The 22560-nt window shown below is 46.5% G+C and overlaps 1 protein-coding gene across 1 annotated transcript; it reads right to left on the minus strand.

Moving 5' to 3' along the window:
- Window positions 1–1633: 1633 nt before the first annotated feature.
- Window positions 1634–19002, minus strand: HRK (harakiri, BCL2 interacting protein). Its single transcript, XM_074972864.1, has 2 exons — window positions 18692–19002; window positions 1634–2535 (listed from the first exon to the last, which is right to left on the minus strand). The coding sequence occupies exon 1, from the start codon at window positions 19000–19002 to the stop codon at window positions 18739–18741; it is 264 nt and encodes an 87-aa protein (XP_074828965.1). The 3' UTR covers window positions 1634–2535; window positions 18692–18738.
- Between the last annotated feature and the right edge of the window lie 3558 nt (window positions 19003–22560).

The raw sequence follows: 22560 nt of genomic DNA on the forward strand, positions 1-22560 counted from the left end.
CCATGGGTCATAATATAATTAGCAAATGATAATGCAAACTACACATGCTTCCAGGGAAGGGGACCAATTCCTCCCTCAGCTGGGAAGTTATTGACTGTTTAGAGGCAGGAAGCTGATCATTTAAAAAGGGGAGGACATTCCATGGGAGGGGAGGTCCCTGCCTGTCCTGTACAAATAAACATAAACCAAATAATTTGCCACATGAGGTGGCCTTGTCTCCTAGCCACCTCAGTACGGGATTCCTGTCTGTATAGGATATCATGCTAAAATATATAGAGGTACAATTTAATTTCCTTTATGATTTATTTTCATAAAAGTATATGTTTCTCTTAAAGAATCAGCCTGATCCAGAGGAGGGCTGAGCACCCACAATGCTTGTTGAAATCAGCAGGCCTAAGGCTGCTCCCATTGAAGTCAACAGCAAAACTTCCATCTACTTCAGTAGGAGTGAGCTAGGGCCCAAGGGGAGCTAAAGGTGTTCAGCACCTCTCAGAATCATGCCCCAAATGTGGTATGGAAGAGACTGAGGTCCATTCGTAGCCATGTCCCATCCAAATCTCCTCAACAAGAGTGCCATTCTTCACTCACTGTGTGTCATAATTTGAGCTGGGAAAAAAATTATTCTTTACACCCTTTTCCCTGTTCATCAATTGTTCAAGAACCAGTAATTCCCACAGACACGTGTAGGTGTGCCTGAAAATTGATGAATGCTTGACGCACAGATTTCAGCCTGGAGGCTGCATCGAAACTCTTCTCTGCAAGTATCCAAAATTCAAGCAGTTCTGATTGCATATAAAGGTCACATGGTATATTTCTGTTCTACGGTGGGATGAAAGTACAGGAAGATTTTCAAAGCCTCAAAGAGCAGGTATGTGCCCAATTCCCATTGGAAGTCAATGAAAGTTGGGCATCTGACATCCCTTTGTGTCTTTTGAAAATCTCCCCCATAACTAGTAAAATCAATCTTTGGGTGCAAATACCCCAGTAACAAACTCACCAGGGACTTTCTGTGAGCATTCTGCAATATTTGTTCAATGTTCTGGTCTGGTGAGCATTTATTTGTTTGTAAATTTGAATACATTTCCATGCAAATATTTTTTGCCAGATCTAGTCTTGTTGCTGGTGCAGTGTGTGCTGTTCACAACAGTAATGCACAATGTTCTCTCATGTGAGTTTACATTCAGTGATATTTTGTGTGTTTGAGTCTTCTTTCTGCTGATCATCCAGCACAACATCTCTGAAATAACAGAATGCACTTGTTTAATATGGATGTGTCGGACCCAGTCTTTTAAAAATGTTTAGTGAGAACAATGACCAATCGGATCAGATTTGGTTGGTAAACGTCCAGCCCAGAGCCATTTTTATCGCTGTTTTTATGAGACTTCTGAAAGTAATGGTTTACAATGGAACATCACCTAACGCAGTACTAGTAGGAATGGCTGTTATTGCCCTGTGGCCTTAAAACTGCTCTGAGCACTTTGTAGCTCTTTAAACCCTTATGGTTTCAAAGAGTAGCAAGGACTTAGGCATGCAGCCCTACCAGCTCCCCACCACAAAGCTCTAACATAGCTGATTATTGGGCCAAATCCTTCAGCCTTTTTTGAATATCTAGGGGTGAAAGTAATCTCCTGTTCCGCACGATGGCTATCATATCGCATGGTACTTTCCAGCAAAACAAGAGCTGAGCTGCCCCAAAGTGAGTTGTTTTATAAAGTTCAGGGTTAGATTGGCTGGTGGTTTTTTTGTTTGTTTGTTAATTTATTTACAGGTAGAAAGAAAGGAAAATAGCACCTTCTTAACCTATTTTTTGTGTATAAATATTAATAACCAAAATATATTTCTCCCAGTCTCATGTTTCAGAACATCATCCTGGTAAAACTGTAGCACCACAAAGAGACAGTTTAGCCCTAGACAAACATTAAAGGTAGCACCAGAGAAAGTACAGTTGTAAGAAAAGCATATCTTGCCTGGTGTCGTAGAGCTTAATATATACACACACACACACTCTGTCTCTTGTCAAAACGGCTAAACACCCCTTTCCCACACCTCCCAAGACAAGCTGATGCCTATTTGCAGCAAATGCACTATCTGCTGGTATTCTTTAACCCTGGGTTTGCAAGTGATTTTTCACACTTCTACATTTAAAGGGGCAGATGCGTGCCGTGCCATACCATACCATAGACAATGCCTGGTGGGGAAAGTTTTAGCACTACAGCAAGGACATCACTAATCTTTTGACTCAAACTGCAGGAGCACAAGCGCTCAGACCACAGTCATCTAAAAGGAATGTTGCTTACGTTCTCAACAAGGCATGCATGTATTAACGTATGCTCTCTATATAAGCATGTATGTGTCTCTGTTTTGCTGCTGGGCACTTGAACAGCTCCTTCAGTACAAATCTTCTTTCACGTTGCTCCAGCCTCTTTTATCCTCCTCTTCTTCTTTCTCCATTCTTCATAGCTGCTGCTCAGACTCTGTACTCCCTGCAGGAAAAGGGGAAATGATTTTCTCCAAGGGTGCAGGGTTTTCTCCAGCCTGAGAAAGCAAAATAATTTGTTTTTAATTATATTGATGCAATGGTTAGAATAAAAGCATCTTCTAAATGCATGCATAAACCTTCCTGCTGACGCAAGAATTTACTGACCAGAGGCATATGTAATTTATGGGGAAGACAGCTTTGTGGTTAAATCACAGGAGAACAAGAGATCTGGCTTTTATTCACAGTGCTACCACAAATCCTGTGTGGCTTTAATTTTGGGTGTCCCAAAGAAGACACCCAGTCTTCTTGGGTGTCCAGCTTCAGATGAGTTAAATGTTAACTTTTAGAGAAACAACTAACTGTTACAGGAAAGCACTGTGGTCTATTGATAATTGCAGCACTCCTGGGTTCTAGTCCTGTTCTGCCACTGATTTGACTTGCGGCCTTGGGCAAATCACTTAATGCCTCTGTGTTTCACGTTCACTGTAACATCAGGGCAGTAATAACTTACCTGCCTCAAAGATATCTTAATATTTGTAAAACGCTTAGGGTTAGGGTTTCATCCTCAGATGAAAGGTGCATATCAATGCAAATAAGTGGTAGTGTCGTCCTAGGGCACATGTGCTCATTGATAAAGGCATTTGCAAGTGTAAATCCCAGTTCTCAAGAGCAGATTGTGGAAAAACTCTTAAAATAAAGAGTTTCTATGTCATATTTGCATCTCCAGTATTTCAGTTGGCAGAGAGCCAGCACAAGGTCTACACACTTTTTAAGTCTCATTAATACCCATTTGGGGCCTTTAAGGGACTTAAGAGGTTCATAGCTCTCAGATCCCAGAGTGCTTCCTGCAGCTCCCATTGTCTGGGAACGGTGAACCGCAGCCACTGGGAGCTGTGGGCGGCCGTGCAATTGTAAATAAGCGGTCTGGCGGCTCGCCAGTGGATTACCATGACAGGCCGCATGCAGCCCGTTGGCCGCAGATTGCCCGCCACTGTCCCAGAGTGATGGGTGACCTCATAAAATCCTCAGTAGATAAATCTATGCTGGCCCTCTGTATCGGATGAATTTCACAAGTGTGAGTAGTAAAATATCCAACGATGTCAACTATGAGAGAGTAATTTGGGTTGACAGCTTGTTATGGGGCAGATTCTGGTCTAAGTTACTAATGGAAATCCAGAGTAACTCCATTGGCTTCTGTACTGTTACTTTGTATTTACATGGGTGTATATATATATATATACATGATCCAAATCTGACCCTAGATCTTTTCCATTAAGGAAACTGGTCAAATCCTCATGCTGCAAATGACTGCTGAGTAACTCCTGAACTCATGCTCTGTTTCAGCAACAAGAGATTGGTGTGTTTCCACAGAAACAGAACAATTTCCACAAAGTCTCAGAGGTCCCCGTCTACATGGAACTTCAGCAATTACTCCCTTCTCTACCCATCCCTATCCATGGCTCCTGCTGTCAGACTAAAGTATCTAAAGCAACCGTGAACAAAGCTAGAAGGACTAAGTCCAAATTGAATCAGCCAGGACTGAAACACCAGTCAAATGGTTAGGCCACCCACAGGAAGCAATGCAAGTTGCCTGACCTATGATACCTGCGTGTGCACGCGCGCACACACACACACACGCACACATGGAGGTGTCTGAACCTTCACCTTTTCTGCAGATCTACTTATGCTGTAGGAACTTTTTTCTGGTGGGGAAAAGGGGGAAAGGTGTTTAGTGCTCAAGGGAATGGGAGCATGATAATACTGGCTTAGGGAATGTCTACACTGCAGTGAGACACTGTGGCTGGCCCGGGCCAGCTGATTCGGGCTAAGGGGCTCTTGCTAAGGGGTTGTTTAATTGCAGGTATGAACACACAGCTCACTTCAGTGCTTCTGACCTTGTGAGGGACACAACTGTTACTCCGGCCTTGGGTTCCTACACATGCTGTCAATGCACCTCAGCCCTGGCTTGTAGAACTCCTGTCAATTTTATTTCTAGGCTTCTGCTAAGCAGAGACTAGCCACTATGCAGTAGCTTTTTGTGTGTCTGCGAACAATCACTGTGGATTAGCCTGAGACCACCTCGGCCACTTGCACTGTGATTTAAAACACATTTGAACCCAAGTCTTCAGACGTCAAATGGTGAACTTCATAGGGGTGAGAAAAAAAATCAAGGAAAAGTCTTGGAGGAGATGAGATTCAGAGAAATGTCTGTGCAGGATTAAATAAACTGAAGTGGGATCTTTGCCTGAGTAAAATCCAAATAAGGGTGTTAGGATTTTCCTGAAGTTTTATAAAAGAACTTTACTTGTGCTCTTGTAGCACCTAGAGACCACAACCAAGGATCATTGCCCCACTATGCTAGATGCTGTACAAACATATAGCATGAGACAGCCCATCCCCTGAAAAGGTTACATTCCACAAACATTTTTTCTCTTTCCCCTAAACAGCAGAAAACATTCACAAAGTTTTAAAGGTTTTTGAATTCAAAAACTTATTAAGCTCCAAGGGAGAAATTTACTCCTGTGCAGAGAAAGAACCAGCACAATGCTTGTTCACCACGTAAGCCCTGTTTTGAGGGCTTAAGTGCAACTTAAGTTTTGCATAGGCTTCTTGCTGGCTCTCTGCATAGGGGTGAATTTCACCCAAAGAGTAAAGGCGAGCCCCAGAATCCTGGCCTAAATCCCATCTCTCAATAAAACAACTTTGAATATCAAAGGCTGTGTTGAAGCCATTACTTGGTGCATATTGGCTGCATTGCCAGTATCTGATTCATTAATGGAATATGCTTTGAGCCAAATTCTGATCTCATTTGCAGCACTGTAAATACAGGGCAACTCAAATTGACTTCAGTTGAGTTACTCCAATTTTGCCACAATAGCACTTAGCAGATTGGAATTTAGACCTTTGAGTATGAAAGGGACTGTATAAAGCCAAACTCCACCCCATATGTAATATTGGCGTGGTTACCAGGAGGGAGTGCCAGCATGTCCTCTCTGTAGAGATGGTCAAAAAATGTTCATAGCAATTTTTTAAAAATGAAAAATGGCTTTTTTTGAAATTTTGTCAAATGTTTTCAGGTCTTTATCGGAAAACCAAAATTTTCTTGGGTTTCCAAAAACTGAAATATCTTTTGTTTTCAACAAAAAACCCCCAAAATTGTGTGAAAAAAATTATGGAAATTAAAAATTTTCATTTCCTTTGATATTTTTCATGGAAACTAAAATGCATTTTTGACTTGTACCTCTCTGTCTAGTCACTTAAGGATGCTCGAATTCTCGTCAGAACCTAGAATCATAGAAATGTATGGCTGGAAGTGACCTCAAGAAGGCATCCAGTCCAGCCCCCAGCAGTGGGGCAGGACCGAGTAAACCTAGACCATCCCTGACAAGTGTTTGTCCAACCTGTTCTTAAAAACCTCCAGTGACAGAGATTCCACAACCTCCCTTAGAAGCCTGCTCCAGAGTTCAACTACCTTTCTAGTTAGAAAGTGTTTCCTAGCATCTAATTTAAATCTCGCTTGCTGCAGATTAATCCCATTCTTGTCCTATCTTCAGTGGACATGGAGAACAATTGATCCCTGTCCTCTTTATAACAGCCCTTAACTTAGCTGAAGACTGTTATTGGAGCCCGCGAGCCTTCTTTTCTCCAGACTAAACATGCCCAGTTTTTTTAACCTTTCCTCATAGGTCAGTTTTTCTAAACCTTTTCTCATTTTTGTTCCTCTCCTCTGGACACTCTAGTTTGTCCAAACTTTTCTAAAGTGTAGTGCCCAGAACTGGACACAATAGTCCAGCTGAGGCCTCACCAGTGCTAAGTGGAGTGGGACAATTTGCAATTTACCTTCCATGTCTTACATACAATGGTCCTATTAATACACCCCAGAATATTAGCCTTTTCCCCTAGCTGCATCACATTGTTGACATTCAGTCTGTGATCCACTCTAGCCCCCAGAGCCTTTTCAGAAGTAGTACCAGCTAGCCAATTATTCCACATTTTGTAGTTGTGCATTTGATTTTTCGTTCTTAAGTGAAGTACTTTGCACTTGTCTTTATTGAATTGAGTTCAGACCAATTCTCCAATTTGTGAAGGTCGTTTGGAATTATAATTCTGTGCTCCAAAGTGCTCGCAACACCTTCCAGCTTGATGTCATCCTTAAACTTTATAAGTATACTCTCCACTCCATTATCCAAGTCATTAATGAAAATATTAAATTGTACTGGACCAAGAATGACCCCTTCGGGACCCCACTAGATACACCCTCCCAGTTTGACAATGAATCATTGATAACTACTCTTTCAGCCAGCTGTGCACCAACCTTATAGTAATTTCATTTAGACTGCCTTTCCTTAGTTTGCTTATGAGAATGTCATGTGGGACTGTGTCAAAAGCCTTACTAAAATCAAGATATATCACATCTACCCCTTTCCCCATACTCGCTAGGCCAGTAACCCTGTCAAAGAAGGAAATTAGTTTGGTTTGGTATGATTTGTTCTTGACAAATCCATGCTGGCTATTCCTTATAATCCTATTATCCTCTAGATGCTTACAAACTGATTGTTTAATAAGTTGTTCCAATATCTTTCTAGGTATCAAGTAAAGCAGACTGACCTGTAATTCCCTGGTTCCTCTTTGTTCCCCTTTTTAAAGATAGGTACTATGTTTGGTCTTTTCCAGTGCTCTGGGATCTCAGATGTCCTCCATGAGTTCTTGAAGATAATTGCTAACGGTGCTGAGATTGCTTCAACTAGTTCCTTAAGTATACTGGGATGAATTCATTAGGCCCTGCCAACTTGAATACATCTAATTTATCTAAATATTCTTTGACCTGTTCTTTCCCATTCTGGCTTGTATTCCTTCCTCCTTGTTGTTAATACTGTGTTGAGTATTTGGAAACCATTAACCTTTTTAATGAGGGCTGAAACAAAATAGACATTAAACACCTCAGCCTTCTTTATATCATCAGTTATTAGCTCTCCTTCCCCACTCAGTAGATGACCTTTACTTTCCTTCATCTTTCTCTTGCTCCTAATGTATTTGACAAACCTCTTCTTATTGCCTTTTATGTCCCTTGGTAGGTGTAACTCATTTTGTGCCTTAGCCTTTCTGATTTTGACCCTACTTGTGCTATTCTTTTTTACTCCTTAGCAGTGCATCCACTTTTTGTAGGATTCCTTTTTGATTTTCAGGTCATTGAATTGGTCCCCTTTAATTTCTCGTGATAAACAAGAGAGCCAAAGACACAATGAAAAGCATTTAGGCTGAGATTTTCAAAGCCAGTGAGATTTTCAAAGGTAGTGGACTGGACAATTAATTCCCATTGATTTTAATGGGATTTGGGCATCCAAACCCCCAGCTGGCTTTGAAAATCTCACTCGTAAATCCTTCAGTCTTATCCACAGCATCACTCCACTCTGGGCATTGCTTGGCTAGATGGCGTTTCTACCACATAGGAAAATTGCTCTGCTGAAGGAGCTAGCCTCATAGTAAAGGGATTCAATCGCTCAGGTAGGACGCCCCGCACCCTTATTCAGCACTTCTTTGGCTCGTCTTTATTCAGAGCCACAAAGTCAAGCCAGGGCTGGGTACGCAGTTCTAGTACTGATGAAGTCACGGAAGAAGCTGACCTTTTACTTATCTTGCAAAGCACTGCATAAGTGGAGCCCAATTCACTGCTAACATGGAATTACACCTGCTTATGCCAGTGATTCATTTTGCATGTAGTCAGTGCTTAATACTGTACATAAAATCATATCTATAAATAATACATGTCAAAGGAAAATATTGGGGCGGTTGGATTGTCCGGGGAAAGGACAGTGACGGGGGCAGAATGATGCAGAACACCTGGGATTCCAGCCTGATGCAGCAATGAGCTAGTGAGAAACCAAAGGCCTTACTGAGCCCTGGCATAAGGGAGTGAGACTTCCATTGCATTCCATGAGAGATATATCCCCTTGCATCAGAGCTTTTTGAATTTGCTTGTGCTGAAGGTGGAAGGGATAGCTGGGAAAGGAAGATCAGGGAGTAGGGTGGAGGCAACAGGAAAGAAGCATGGATCCGTTGGAGAGAGGCTCAGAGGAACAGCTGATCAGGGAGGTTTGCAGATGGCAAGATCAAGGAGGCCAGAGGCCAAAGGGGAAAGTTGTTGGGGTGACTCCGAAGTCCCAGAGGATATGGGTCCTGTAATCCACCCCTAGAAAGAGGTATTGTGTGGCTGCTCTTTATTTCTTTAACAATAATATGCTTCTTTGCTACTGGCTTACTGGGGGCTTAGTGATGAGGATTTTCTCTTGTGCGGGTTTAGCAGTGAGGTGCTTTGGGGTTTATGAATGGGGAGCATAAGATGGAGGATTTCTCCATCCTTAGTTTTTCAGGAAAATAAGCACTAAAGTTTTCTTCCTAGTGTCAGACTCAGGAAAGCACACAGAATACACAGGATGTAACAGGTTGAGTATTCGGTTTGTTGGTCATGATACAAAACTATAGCCTAGCGAGGAGGGGATAGCTCAGTGGTTTGAGCATTGGCCTGCTAAACCCAGGGTTGTGAGTTCAATCCTTGAGGGAGCCATTTAGGGATCTGGGGCAAAAATTGGGGATTGGTCCTGCTTTGAGCAGGGGGTTGGACTAGATGACCTCCTGAGGTCCTTTCCAACCCTGATAGTGTATGATTCTATGATAGTGCTGCATCAGCCAGCCTTGTCCCATAACTGCAGTACTACCTCTGGTCCTTACTCTTTTCTGGACTTCTGCACAGCTCAGTGTGATATCTTCAAAAATCCTATCAACTCCATTTTAATATAGCTAATTAACTACACTGAGACATTTGACAGAGCAGCTCTGCGTGAACCTAGCGGCAGACAGTGGGGGAAGTTATTGGCAACTCAATGAGCGTAGAACCAGGCTGGTGTTGCTGGCAGGAAGAGAGAGGGTTTAATTTAATACACTGCCACTTCTAGACTAATAGAGCAAAATACAAATGACACTGCATGCCAAATTGGCACATGCAAACTACACTTCATGCCCTGGCTGGGTGTTGCAAGGTGATGTCAGATTATATATTACAAAGCTGCCACTTTCAGAGCACTTTTCATTCAAGAATCCCAAAGTGTCCAACAGACATTACAAACTGGTTCCACCCCTTGGGCCCAGTCCTGCTTCCATTGAAGATACTTGGGCCTAGATTTGTAGATGTATTTAGGTGTTGCTCCGCTCAGTGCTGCAAGGCCTAAGTGATTTAGATGATTAAGTGCCATTTTCAAAAGTGACTTTGGCACTTAGCATCCCAAGTCCCATTGAGACTTAGGGCCCTAAATGCCTATGCCATTTTTGAACATGGGATATAGATACCTAAATCTTGCAATGCTGAGTGAGCCAATGCCCAAATACTCTTTAAAACCTGATTCCTGGGAGAAGTGGGAGCAGGCCCCCAATACAGAGAGATCATTTCCTAGTCTAAACTGCTTTATAACATTGCTGTGCATTATTAAACAGCTACCGTGTTCCACTACAGGGATAGCTGCACATCCTAGGATATAGATAGATACACACACATACACTTACTAGGGTGTAGAGAGAGAGTGAAGAATACCATGCCTATTTGAAACTTCAGTGGGGAATTCAGAGAGGCAGTAAGCAATTAGCCAAGCTGGCATTTTCCCTTGTTCTGACTACTGTTCCACTTCTCTAACCACTAGACCATAAGACTAATAGGTGACTCAGCTAGGGATTGGGCTGAGCAGTATTAAGTGGCGCAAGCTAATTCCCCTATTCTTATTAAGTTTGCCATGAAATCCCTAATGCACGTGAGTGGTCAGGACCTGGAGTTTACATCTTACTGTACAAGGCATTTATCACTAAAGAGTTTCTCTGTAGATGTACGGGGGGAGGGGCAAATACATATTTTGTTCAAAAACAAACATCCTACAGAGTTCGTAAAGTACTGCTCATCACATATCTCTTCTATTCTAAGGTCTAGAGCCATGCTCATCACTGCAACATCATAGAAGCATAGAAATCTAGGCCTGGAAGGGACTTTGAGAGGATCAATCAGTCCAGTCCCCTGCACTAAAGCAGGACTAAGTATTATGTAGGCTGTCCCGGACAGGTGGTTATCTAACCTGTTCTTATAAACCTCCAATAATGGAGATTCCACAACATTCCTAGGTAATTTGTTTCAGTGCTTAAATACCCTTACAGTTAGGGCATCTTTCCTAATGTCTAACCTAAATCTCCATTGCTGCAATTTAAGCCCACTACTTCTTGTCCTGTCCCAAGTGGTTAAAGAGAACCCCTTCTCTTTATAACAACCTTTTACACAGCTGAAGACTGTTATCATGTCCCCCCTCCCATCTTCTCTTCTCCAGACTAAACAAACCCATTTTTTTCAATCTTACTTATAATAATTTTTGTTGCTCTCCTCTGTACTATCTTCTGTTTGTCCACATCTTTCCCCAAGTGTGGTGCCCAGAACTGGATACCAGTTGAGGCCTTATCAGTGCTGAGTAGAGTGGAAGAATTACTTCTCATGTCTTGCTTACAACACTCCTGCTAATATGTCGAAGAATGATGTTAGGGTATTTTGCAACAATATTACATTGTTTACTCATATTTAGTTTGTGATATGCTATAACCCCCAGATGCATTTCTGCAGTACTCCTTCCTAGCCATTCATTTCCCATTTTGTATTTGTGTAATGGATTATTCCTTCCTACATGGAATACTTTGCATTTGTCCTTATTGAATTTCATCCTATTTATTTCAGACCATTTCTCAAGTTTGTCAACATCATTTTGAATTCTAATCCTGTCCTCCAAAGCACTTGCAACCCCTCCCAGCTTGGTGTTCTCCGCAAACTTTATAAGTGTACTCTCTATGCCATTATCCAAATTATTTATGAATATATTGAATAGAATCGGACCCAGGACAGATCTCTGCAAGATCCCACTCGATATGCCCTTCTGCTTGACTGTGAACCACTAATAACTAGTCTCTGAGTACACTTTTCCAACCAGTTGTGCACCCACCTTGTAGTAGGTTTGTCTCTGGTCTATATTTCCCTAGTTTATTAATGAGCAGGGTCATGTGAGGCAGTATCCATGTGGCTTTGAGATACATTTTTTCAGATATTGCATATAGCATATATCACACTAATATTTTTCAACCAAAACTGAGAAAGAAAGAAAGAAAGAAAGAAAGAAAGAAAGAAAGAAAGAAAGAAAGAAAGAAAGAAAGAAAGAAAGACATGGAAGGTATGACAATAAAAGACAGTATACTAAAAAGAGGTATAAATTAAACCCTGAAAGTGAGCTGCTGGTGGTATATTTAATTATCCCTGTGTGTGGATGTGTTTGTGTCCACAGCTCATCCATCACATGTGACTTGGAAGCTCACCAGGGGAGTTGGATGGCTCCCCTGTACATGTGGCATCCAGGAGATTGTGTTATTAGCCAGGATGGCTCCTCACATCTGGACTCTCAACATCATCCCTGTTGTTATTTCAAAGCACAAAGAAAAGTCTTTTTTTTCTAAGACCTACATTTGTATTTTTGTCCTTGAAGCCAGGGAAAGCTGTAGTGGGGAGTCCTGGGTTCAGCTGCACCCACTGAAATCATGAAACCAAGGGTGGAAAAATACCCCATTGGGGGAGGGAGGAGCGAGCTGCATTCGCTCCTTTGAATGAGAACCTCACGTGGCTCTATGGCCCAGGCTCTGTGTCACAGTGACGCTGCTCCCAGCCACATGGCTGTGCAATGATGTCAGAATTGCGTGCGGCTATCGAAGCCCAAAGGGCAAAATCTGCCAGAAGGTGCACTGGGGGATGGGGATGAGGGACGGGGAGCGGGACGGGCAATACGCCTGTGTGTCCCAGTCTCCAGGTAGCAGAGATGCAGGGGCAGTATAGTTATAAACTGAGGTTACCCACTTTTCATTTGGGCAATATGAAGTTTAGGTTAGGTTACTTTACCCACCTCTTTTTTTAACACTACACCACTGTCAGGGCACTGGGCTCATGGCCAGGCCTCTCCCCACTATGAGTAGCTAGGTCCATATGTTGAGTGGAACAGCCTTCCCCACTGCATCCCGGCTAGGGTCTGTCTCGCCACGGTGAGTAATCAGGACTGGCCCCAGAACAGCCGCATGGAGCGGACTGGGCCCTCACTGGAACACACATTCCCTCCCCCGGGTGCTCACTGTGTCATGCTTTCTTTGTATTTATTGTTCTGTTTTGTGTCATGCTGCGATTACACTAGAGTTTAGTATGGTGCACCCAATTGAAGTGGGAGGCTATATCTGCCCCTGCTTGCAGCATAAGAGCACTTCGAGTGAGCACAGAACCTCTGGCCTTGTGAGCCTTAAGGAAGTGGAGAGTATAGAGAGGGAATGTGCACAATGAAGATGGAGCTTGTATCCGCTCAGCTGAGAATAATACTTTGCATTTCTATAGCATGTTACCTCAGAGAATCTCAACGCACTTTACAAACAGTTAAGCTTCCCAACACCCCGTGGGTAGGCAAGTATCATTAGGCCCATTTTACAGATGGGGAAATTGAGGCCAGGGTCATACAGGGTCAATGGCAGAGCCAAGTGGGAACAGAACTCAGGTTGCCCAACTAAGCTATGCAAATATTTGCAATTAACTTCAAACTCGGTTGAACTGAGCCTTGGATCTGAGGTTTGGTGGGATTTGTGGACCTCAGCCTGGTGAGCTTGGATTGAGTGTGTTCACACAGCTGAGAGGCTGGTAAATATTCCCTATGTCCCAGCCAGCATCACCAGCTCCATCCCTTCCTATAGTTGCATTCTCTACACACTAGCAATTCCCAGCACTTCCGTACCCTAAGAAAAGAAGTGAGTTCCTACATCTTGTCAAAAAGGAGGGGGCAAATGAGAGGCTAACGTAAAGGGGCCAGTTGTAATGTTCCCCTTGGAAGTTTGAGTTTGTTGAGCTCAAACCTACAAGTGAATCTCAGAGGGAAATTAATTTCCAAAAACTGAACCAAACCACACAGCTTGGTTCATGAACCTCTTCACAGATTGAATCCTGGAGGAGACAGTATCAGTAGTGGTTAGAGAAGGGAAATGGAAGTGAGGAGTAGAGCTGACTGCAGTCTCATCTTAGCTGCGTCCAGTCACACACCATCCCAGCACCTCTCTGAAGGACACACTGCCATTGTGTAGAATTTAAAGTTTCAGTTAAAAAAAATTTTGTCGTCCTGTTTGCCAAGAAAACTTTCTGAATGTGACCTGACTGAATCTGCAGACAGAGAGAATAGCTGTATATCACTCACATAATCGATAATAATATGACACAAACACACACACAGTGTAAACACACATCTATCTATCTAAAACCTTACTTTAAAACACTAAATGAATAGAGAGGTGTCCCAAGTAATCACGTTTTTATTTATTATTTTTCAGACACCTAAAAATGTGCCAAGCACCTTGCAAACAAGTAAAGATATGATTCCTGCCTCAAAAATCAGTCTTGGTTTGACATGACACTGTAACTGAGGGTCACAAACAAACAAGGGGATTAGGAGAAAGGAGGGAAAGGACAATCATATTTTCTTCTTCTTTGGACTTCCCTTCTGCTGCCCTTCTCTGTGTTGTCATCTCATCCTGTTTTGTCACCAAGGCAAGGCATTGTTTAGGAAAGCATTTAATCACATGCAAGTAACTTGAGGTCAATGGAACTGAATATGGATAGAGTTAAATATTTGCTTAACTGTTGTCCTGAAACAAGGCCTTAGGTTTTAAACTCCGATGGGCAAGAAATAAAATTTCCTCTTTACTGGAATTGTAAAACATCTATCGTATCTATGGTGCTATATAAATAACAATTCTAATACTATTAGCTCTGAGTGAGAATTGTTCCAGTCATCTCAATAGGAAGTTAACTCTGAAGAATAATTATGTAGATTTAAATGGCAAAGTTATTGACTGTTTCACTGCTGATAATTTTAGCAGAACCATCCAGAATTTAGGTAGTGCAAACTCACACAATACAAATCAGGGGTTAAGAAACCAGCAGTTTAGCAGAGGGACTGGGAGGAACAGAAACTGGTTTCTTTTGTTTGATCGGGTGGGGGGGAGATCAGCAAAGTGGTATTAGTATTTTTAAAAAATAATTAGTTGTTTATTTAATAAAGAAATAACATATATCGATGAACATAGGAATTACAAAAATCAAGACCAGACTGATGAAGTTGTAGGGCTAGATTCCCACAGGGACACAGGCGTTGTGACACTGACTTTTAGGTGCCTAGAAAATCCCAGGAACCAGGCTAGGATTCACAAAGTCTGAGTGAGGCACCTAGGCTCCCTATGCAATGAATGGGAGGAGAGAGGTGCCTAAGAATGCAATCTACAAAAGCTGGCCTACTAGGCAGGGAGCCACTTAAGCTAACCAGTGGGAGATGTCAACATCCTGGGATGTTCTAAGGCCCGCTCCTCTCAATGAGATAGGTGCCTAAGTCTGGGCTGCAGGGAGGCACCTATCTCTGCTAGCAATTCAGGAACTGGGAACCCTCTCCTGGAGTCCCGTGGATTAGAAGCCTGTGGTGTTTCTTGTGAGAATGTGCTAGGCAGGTGCCTAACTCCATACACAACAAACCAGCCAGAGGAGGAGGAAGCAGTGGTTGCGGTGGTGCTCACTTTGTAACTTTCAGCCCAGTGGTTAGAGCACTCACTTGGGATGCGGGACACACTGGTTCAATTCCCCCCTCTGCCAGAGGGAGAAAGGATTTGAACAGGGATCTCCCACCTCTCAGGAGAGAGCTCTAACCACGGGGCTAGAAGTTATAAGGGGGAGCACCACCACTCCAGCCTCCTCCTCCAGCCAGGTTGGGAATGAGACCCAATCTGGTAGCCAGCCACTCAGCATGCCTACCTGATTGGGCCCACGTGTGAGATGGGTAGCTGAACTCCTGTCTTCCCCCAGTTGGTGAATCACTGTAGGGCTTAGGCCGGAGATAAGCATTCAGATGCCTATAGGGAGGCAGCCGTGTGCTTGCTCAGAGGCAGAAACTAGGTGCCTAGGGAACTTTTATGGCAAAATAAATAAATAAATTAGGAGCAGAGTGAGTTTAGGGTGGGGCTGGAGCTGGTGGGGCTGGAGCTTGTGAATCACAGTGGAGCCTAAAACTGGGACTTAGGCTCCTGAACCCCAGACTTAGGTGCCCAAATCTGGGGTTTAGATGCCTACGTACCTTTGTGAATCCCACTGGTAGTCGCTCAAGAAATAGATAAACTGAAGTGCTAGGACTGAGAGAGCTTTCTACACAGCTGGCTTAGTCTACAGGGACAATCCATATATTCTGGAGGGAGTAGGGGAAGAGAATATGGTTATCACGGAACTCTTCAGTGTGACCAACCGAGAAAGCAGCTTTCCACTGAATCCGTTTTAAGCATTTTCCCAGTGAACACGCCAAAAATATTTCTCCTAAGAAAGCATCAGCCTGCCTGGCACCGGGTGGGCATAGGAAGGAGTGGAGGGAAGAAACCAGGCAGCAACTTTCAGGAATTTACAGCCCTGATGCTGGTGGGGCTGGGACCTCTTGTGTACTCAGACTGGACAGGGCTCTGGAATCAGGAGACATCCTACACCCGAACTCCAGCCCCCGATTCCAGGTGGTGGGTGTGAGAGACGAGAATCGTTCTAGAGACCACCCAGTCCCACCCTTGCCCTGCACGGGCCGAGGAAGCAGAGAACCTGAACTTGCACAAGTGACTTTCAGTTAAATCAGAGGTTCTCAAACTGTGGTCCGCAGACCACCTCCATTCAGGTGTGCACCTGGGTGGCCGCACATGAGAGAATGAAGACCCACCCATCGCCTGCGTGGCTCCACTCATTAGGTGCCTGGACCCTGCAGAAGATGCACATGTAAGGTGAGGTGGTGGCCTTGGGGGGAATAGGTGGGAGGGGGCAGTGAGGTGAGAAGAGGGGTGGGGGAATTTGAGACATGCAGGACTGTGGCAGCCAGAGAAAGAGGTGACTTTCCCCAGTTCGGGGGCTGCTGCAGTTGGGGAGAGACCCCCCTCCTTCCCAGCCCCAGCTCGGGGGCTGCCGCAGCGGGGGGAAAGAGGGAGAGACCCCCCTCCTTCACAGCCATCCATCGCATTAGAAAGTAAGACTACTGATACTAAAATATGAGTTGTGTGCTTTTATTTGTAGAACCAAAAAACGTTAAATTCTTCCTAAGGATTTTGTATATAGCGCTTTTATCCAAAACACTTTACAATAGCTAGCGAGCGGTGCAAACAACATTTGGAAAGATCATTAAGTGGTCTGCCGAGACCCTCAGCAATTTTCAAGTGGTCCGCCCAAAAAAAGTTTGAGAACCACTGAGTTAAATCATTCCATGAAAACAAACCCACAAGGCTATTGTGGCTTGGCAGGTAAAGTGATCCTGACAGTGGCCTGGGACGAAACCCGCAGGTTTCAGCCCACAGACCTACTCTGGGCTGGGCAGGCAGCTGCGCTGCGTCCCACCCCCGGCTGCAGCTCTGGGCTTGGACCGCCTGGGAGGCGGGATGAAGCCGGTGAAGTGTCCTCCCTTGCACAAGGGCCACAGACAGCGAGGTACTAACCTCCTGCTCGCTGCCGTTTTGTCGCTGTGACGGGAGTCGGGGCTTGCTTATACTCCCCATCTTCAGGGGACTTCAGAGGAGCCGGGGCCACCTGATGGCGTTGCGCGTGTGTGGCGCGCTTGGAAACGACCCTGGAGCCCCCTCGGTCCCTGATTCTCTTGAACGGACTCTACGCCGTGCCTGGGCTCTTAGCAGCAGCTCTGCCACACTCACCACCCCCTTTCTGGGCTGTTGCAAAGACTGGAGCAAACTGTGAAAAAACACCGTGGCAAACATCTTCCGTTTGGCAGGGCAGCTTCAATGAGCGGCCCGTCCCGTCCGCCTAACGCGCCCCCGCGCCCACTTCAGAGTGAGCTCCCCTTTGCTTCCAGGCGTCTGTACCTGCGTGTTTAACCTGCCCTGGAGTTTACAGCTAACATACAACAACTCCCGCTGCATTTCCCGGGGGCAGGGTGGAAGCTTTCAAGCCCTAGACAGCCAAGGGTTTATAAAAGGGAAGAGAAACTTTCGGACTAATAAACAAAAACAGCAACAAGCTGGGAGTGCCAGGGCGCCTCCTAAAAACAAGGTCCCCGCAGCCAGGTGCTGGTGGGAAGCTGGATCCCCAAAGAGGCCTCACCGAATCGCAGGTTGCCCCTGGGAACTTTCCAAGGAGAAGAGTTAAAGCCTTTGGAAGAGGAAAGCGTATGTGGGTCCATGTTTGTACAGGGGGAGATGGGGACTTGCCGTCCTGGATCTGCGCGTAACAGACCTTTCGGGTGCTTTGCTCAGTACAAGGTTTGCTACATTACAAGCCAACCTCCCGCCCCCTCCACTATCCTGCAAGAGAACTGATCAATAACTGATGACACGCACCTGCCTGGGTCTCCCCGTGGGACAACACAGACCATGCTGGAGAGTGGCAGAGGAGCAGCTGGATCCCTACCCGGCTGCAAAGGCCTGGGTACCCCAATCCATGCCCACCCCCGCCTTCCAGCTCGTGTCTACCAGCTGTAATTAACAGCGCAGAACGTGCAGTTGACCAAATCTGCTGGATCCCGTTGCTGGCTGCGGATCAGGCGGACGGTGAGTTTTGCTGCCGTGCCAAGCGCTGACAGAGAACCCCTTACATCAGCTTCATCAAACACTCCGCTCCGGATTGCGGCGCGCCCGGGACTCATTCCTAGCCCCCCCCCCCCCACCGGCTCCCAGACTGATAGACCGGGCGGGCTCAGGATGCCAACCGCATTCTGCCCCGAGGCACGGTGTGGTTTGGGGCCGAGCCTCTCGCCCCATCTGTGCCTCAGTCTCCTCCTTCTGTACAATGGGGCTAAGGACCCTAAGGCGCTTGGAGCTCCGCGGCGAGTGCGTTGGTCTCTTGGCTCCTCTGCGCTGTCAAGCGCCCTGGCATCAGCACCCCCAAGCCAGGCGAGCAGCGCGGGTCTCTCCCGGACTAGACTCCCCCCGTCCAGCCCCGCAGACGGGGACTGGGAAGGAGAAGCCGGCGGCAGCGGCTGCAGACTTCAGCCTCTGTCTCTGGACATTTCACACCAAGCCCCCCTCCCACTATCTGTTACCGGCCCCGGTCATTTTGCAAAGCGCTCCCCGCCCGGGTGGCTGGCTGCCTGCGGGCCGGGTCCCTACCTGTTGCGCGTCCCGGTTGCTCCCAGCTCCTGCCCGAGCCCTTGTCCCTACCAGCTCCTCTTGCGGATCAGCCAGACCAGCGCGGCCACCTGCGTGGCGGCGCAGAGCAGACACAGGTAGGTGGCCAGGCTCCTCCCGGCCGCGGCCCGCCTGCTGCTCGCCCTCCGCCCCGCAGTCCGCTCCTGCAGCTCATCCCCGACCCGCTTCAGGCGGGCCGCGACCAGCTGCGCGCCGGAGCCGCGCTCCCCGCGCCGGGCGGAGCTGCAGCGGCAGGCGGCGGGGGGCCCCCCGTGCAGCGCGCAGGGGCACATGGCTGCGCGGCGCTGCGCCCGGCCAGTCCAGCCCAGACCCCGGGAGCGGCCGGCGTGGCGGGAACGTGCGCTGTGCTGTTGTTGTGCGACGAGCGCGGTTATTAATTAAAGTGTCACATGGTGAGGAGGGGGTTACATCATCCGGCCCCATCGGGGCTGCGGGCAGGAGGCAGGAAAGGTAACTTTTAACTCTTGCCGCGCCGCGCAGCCGGCACAAACCCAGCTGTCCTGCCGCCCGCCTCGGCCTCGGCGCCTCGGCTGAGCCGCGGGACAGCCAAGGGCCTGTGGCCCGGGGATGTGTTATCCCCCCCCCCCCCGGCTTGGGGTGTTTTATCCTCTCCCCCGGCTAGGGGATAGTTTATAACCCCCCTGGCTCGGGGTGTTTTATTCCCCCCTCCCCGGCTAGGGGATATTTTATAACCCCCCTTGGGGATATTTTATACCCTCTGGCTTGGGGTGTTTTATTCCCCCCCCCCGGCTAGGGGATATTTTATAACCCCCCTGGCTCGGGGTGTTTTATTCCCCCCCCGGCTAGGGGATATTTTATAACCCCCCTTGGGGATATTTTATACCCCCTGGCTTGAGGATGTTTTATTACCCCACCTCCCCTTCGGCTAGGGGATATTTTATAACCCCCCTGGCTTGGGGTGTTTTATTTCCCCCCCCCCTCCGCTGGGGATATTTTATAACTCCCCTTGGGGATATTTTATACCCTCTGGCTTGGGGTGTTCTATTCCTCCCCCCCCCCCGGCTAGGGCGAGGGGTATTTTATCCCCCCCCCCGCTTGTGGATATTTTATACCCATTTTATGGAGGGTCGGGGATTTTAAAAGACCCTTCCTGTGACCTGATCTTTATTTCAGATTTTGCACCCTCTGATTTCCCTCCCCCCTCCAAGCGCTGACTTTGTGCTTAAATAATAGGCGCCCCTGAAATGTCACGCTGGGCGGTATATTGTTTAGTTCTGTTCCGGGCTCCGTCTCTATCCTGGCTGGGATGGGAAGGAGAAGCGCAAAGTCCAGTATTATAGGGCGCGGATAAGGAGATGCGGGGGTCCCGCGTATGCCCGTTAGACTCGGAATCCGCGGCGGAAACCAAGACACGGCTGGAATATTGCGAGCGGGGTGAACATCCCCCTGCTTTAAGCAGCGAGCAGGTGAGTTTAAACGAAGGAGAAAACGAAGCGCTTCCTCTTTTCTGCTTCTCCTTGAGGATCCGCTAAAGCGACCAGCAAACAAACAAAAACCCTAAATAGTTTCCCCAGAAATTACTGCTCTGGGCGAGAGGGGACCTTAAGGGCATCCGAGCTCTAGTTTAAAAAAGAAACGTGAAAATCAGCCACGAACGTTGTTATCCTTGATTATGAAGCTTGTGTGTGGGGGGGGGGGGGGGGGTGTCTCGGGACAGGAGCTGGGGATCCGGGAGCTGTTTAAAGAAGAGAGAAACCCGACCCTGTAGCAGGCCAGGTAAACCCTCTCGGACCAAGTCCCAGTGGCTTGTGACACTGTGAACAAGTCACTTCTTTCAACACAGAGCGGTGAGCAGAGGCTGGGCTCGATCCACGAGAAAACTTCCGCTGTCCTGGGTGCAGGATCGGGCCCATCAAGGGGGCCTAGAAACAGTTACTGGGGTTTTGTTGTTCTCTTGGGGAGATGGGTGGCCTGCTCCTACCATAGCTCGTACTTTGGGTATTACTCAAAGTCTCACCCCCCTGGGTTCACTGTTATCCTAATCCGATCTGCCCCAGAAAACAAGCTCTCACTGGATGGCCAGCTCCTCACAGGACCGAGGAAGTCTCTGCTTATTCTTGGGCAGCCTTAAAACCGGTGAGTAAGTGGAAACTCTTTCCCCCACTGGATACACTCGATTGGGAGGTGTAACTTTTTTGCTGGTTTTGATCCCGCTGTAAAATGCAGCCCTCTCCCTCACGTCTTCTTCAGAGACATCTCCTCTCGAAAGGGATCTGCTGCATTGCGAGGAGGAATAAAATACCGGGGGGGCTTTCCTTTACATTACCCCAAGGGGAACAATTTCCCCTACACCTGCCCGTTTGCAATGGGTTGTCAGAGTGGACGCGAATTGGAACGGGGCTAGCCTTGCCCTGTTTTGAAGAAAGCCCCTGAAAAAGCTCCAGCCTTTCTCTGGGACTTTTGAAAGAGCAAAGTGCTCCATTTCCCTGCAGCCCGAGGGCGGCTCCATCCCTGGTGTAAAGCTGCTGATTTCAGTGGGATTAGGCCGGGGTGAATTGGTGCCCTGGGCTCTTTCAGATGCAGGAGAATAATTCAGGCTCATCCATAACCAAAAGGATGGGGGAGGGATAGCTCAGTGGTTTGAGCGTTGGCCTGCTGCTAAACCCAGGGTTGAGAGTTCAATCCTTGAGGGGGCCATTTAGGGATCTGGGGCAAAAATTGGGGATTGGTCCTGCTTGGAGCAGGGGGTTGGACTAGATGACCTCCTGAGGTCCCTTCCAACCCTGATAGTCTATGATTCTATGAAAATCTCCCACTTCTCAGTAACAATTTCTATTCTCTAGTAAGAGCATCCTCCTGTTACAGTGGCACCTTGATTATCCCAGAGGCTGTCTCTGTGGAAACGCTCCATTTGCCTGAGTTTGTAAAGACAAGACATTTTTTGTAGGCTGAACCTTGCCATAGTAGCTCTCAGCCTGAACATGGGGGCCACCAGGGTAAGTTCAATCGCTTGTGGGGTTTCTGAGTCAGAGGAGCCCCTCAAAATGACAGCTTGGGATCCAAAGGGCTTCTTCGGGGGTTGTTCATTCTCTTTTAATTGGGTTTTGTAAAAAGCATAGAAAGGAGCCTGCTGCAGAGAAAAAAGCAGCGAGTAATTGCTTAAGCTGTCAATAGAGCAGAAGGAAGCCACCAGTGCCGAACAAATGAAGGGAATATTGGAATCTCCCACTCCACCGAGGGAGAGAATGTTGGTACCACCCCATCTATACTGCCTTGTAACGCACAACTTTGCCAACAATTAGTCCTCAGTGCAGATCCATTATTTTACCAATTTCAACAAATATTATAATTTTGCTAAATTAAAAAAAAAATTATTTTGCTTTAAAAGTGAAAGGAAAGTGCACCTATGCTGGAATTTGAAATGGATCCAGAGTCAGATTTACCGAGGATTTTTTTGTTGTTTTTTTATTTTGTTTTCACCTGGTTTCAGAGGACACGGGCAACAGCCAGATTTACACTAGTCCTCACAGCTGCAGGTCCTGAAGCTGGTAAGTGCCTGGGCCATATTTCAGTGCTAGTTTTCAGTCTGCAACTGAAGAATGTAGTCTTTAAAAAGCAAATGAAGTATGGATTATTAATCACACACACAGAGCATTTTTTCCTTCCAAAAAACTCAATTGAAGATGTATTCAAGTTGGAGCTGGGAAGTTCCCAGGGTTCACAGTGCAGAGTTGAAGCCCAATGGGATTCTCTGATATTTCCACCCATCCTCAATGGGGTGGTGTGGGAGACATTTCCTGATTATAGGTCCATATCGTGGCCTGCAAAAGGAAAATCTGTTTTAGAGTCATGGAACTCATTGATCACTC

This window comes from Natator depressus, chromosome 15 (assembly GCF_965152275.1).
Source record: "Natator depressus isolate rNatDep1 chromosome 15, rNatDep2.hap1, whole genome shotgun sequence".
Taxonomy (NCBI): domain Eukaryota; kingdom Metazoa; phylum Chordata; order Testudines; family Cheloniidae; genus Natator; species Natator depressus.

What these genes read in the sequence shown, in the direction of transcription:
- HRK (XM_074972864.1), bottom strand. Translation starts at nt 19,002, where the DNA reads ATGTGCCCCTGCGCGCTGCACGGGGGGCCCCCCGCCGCCTGCCGCTGC.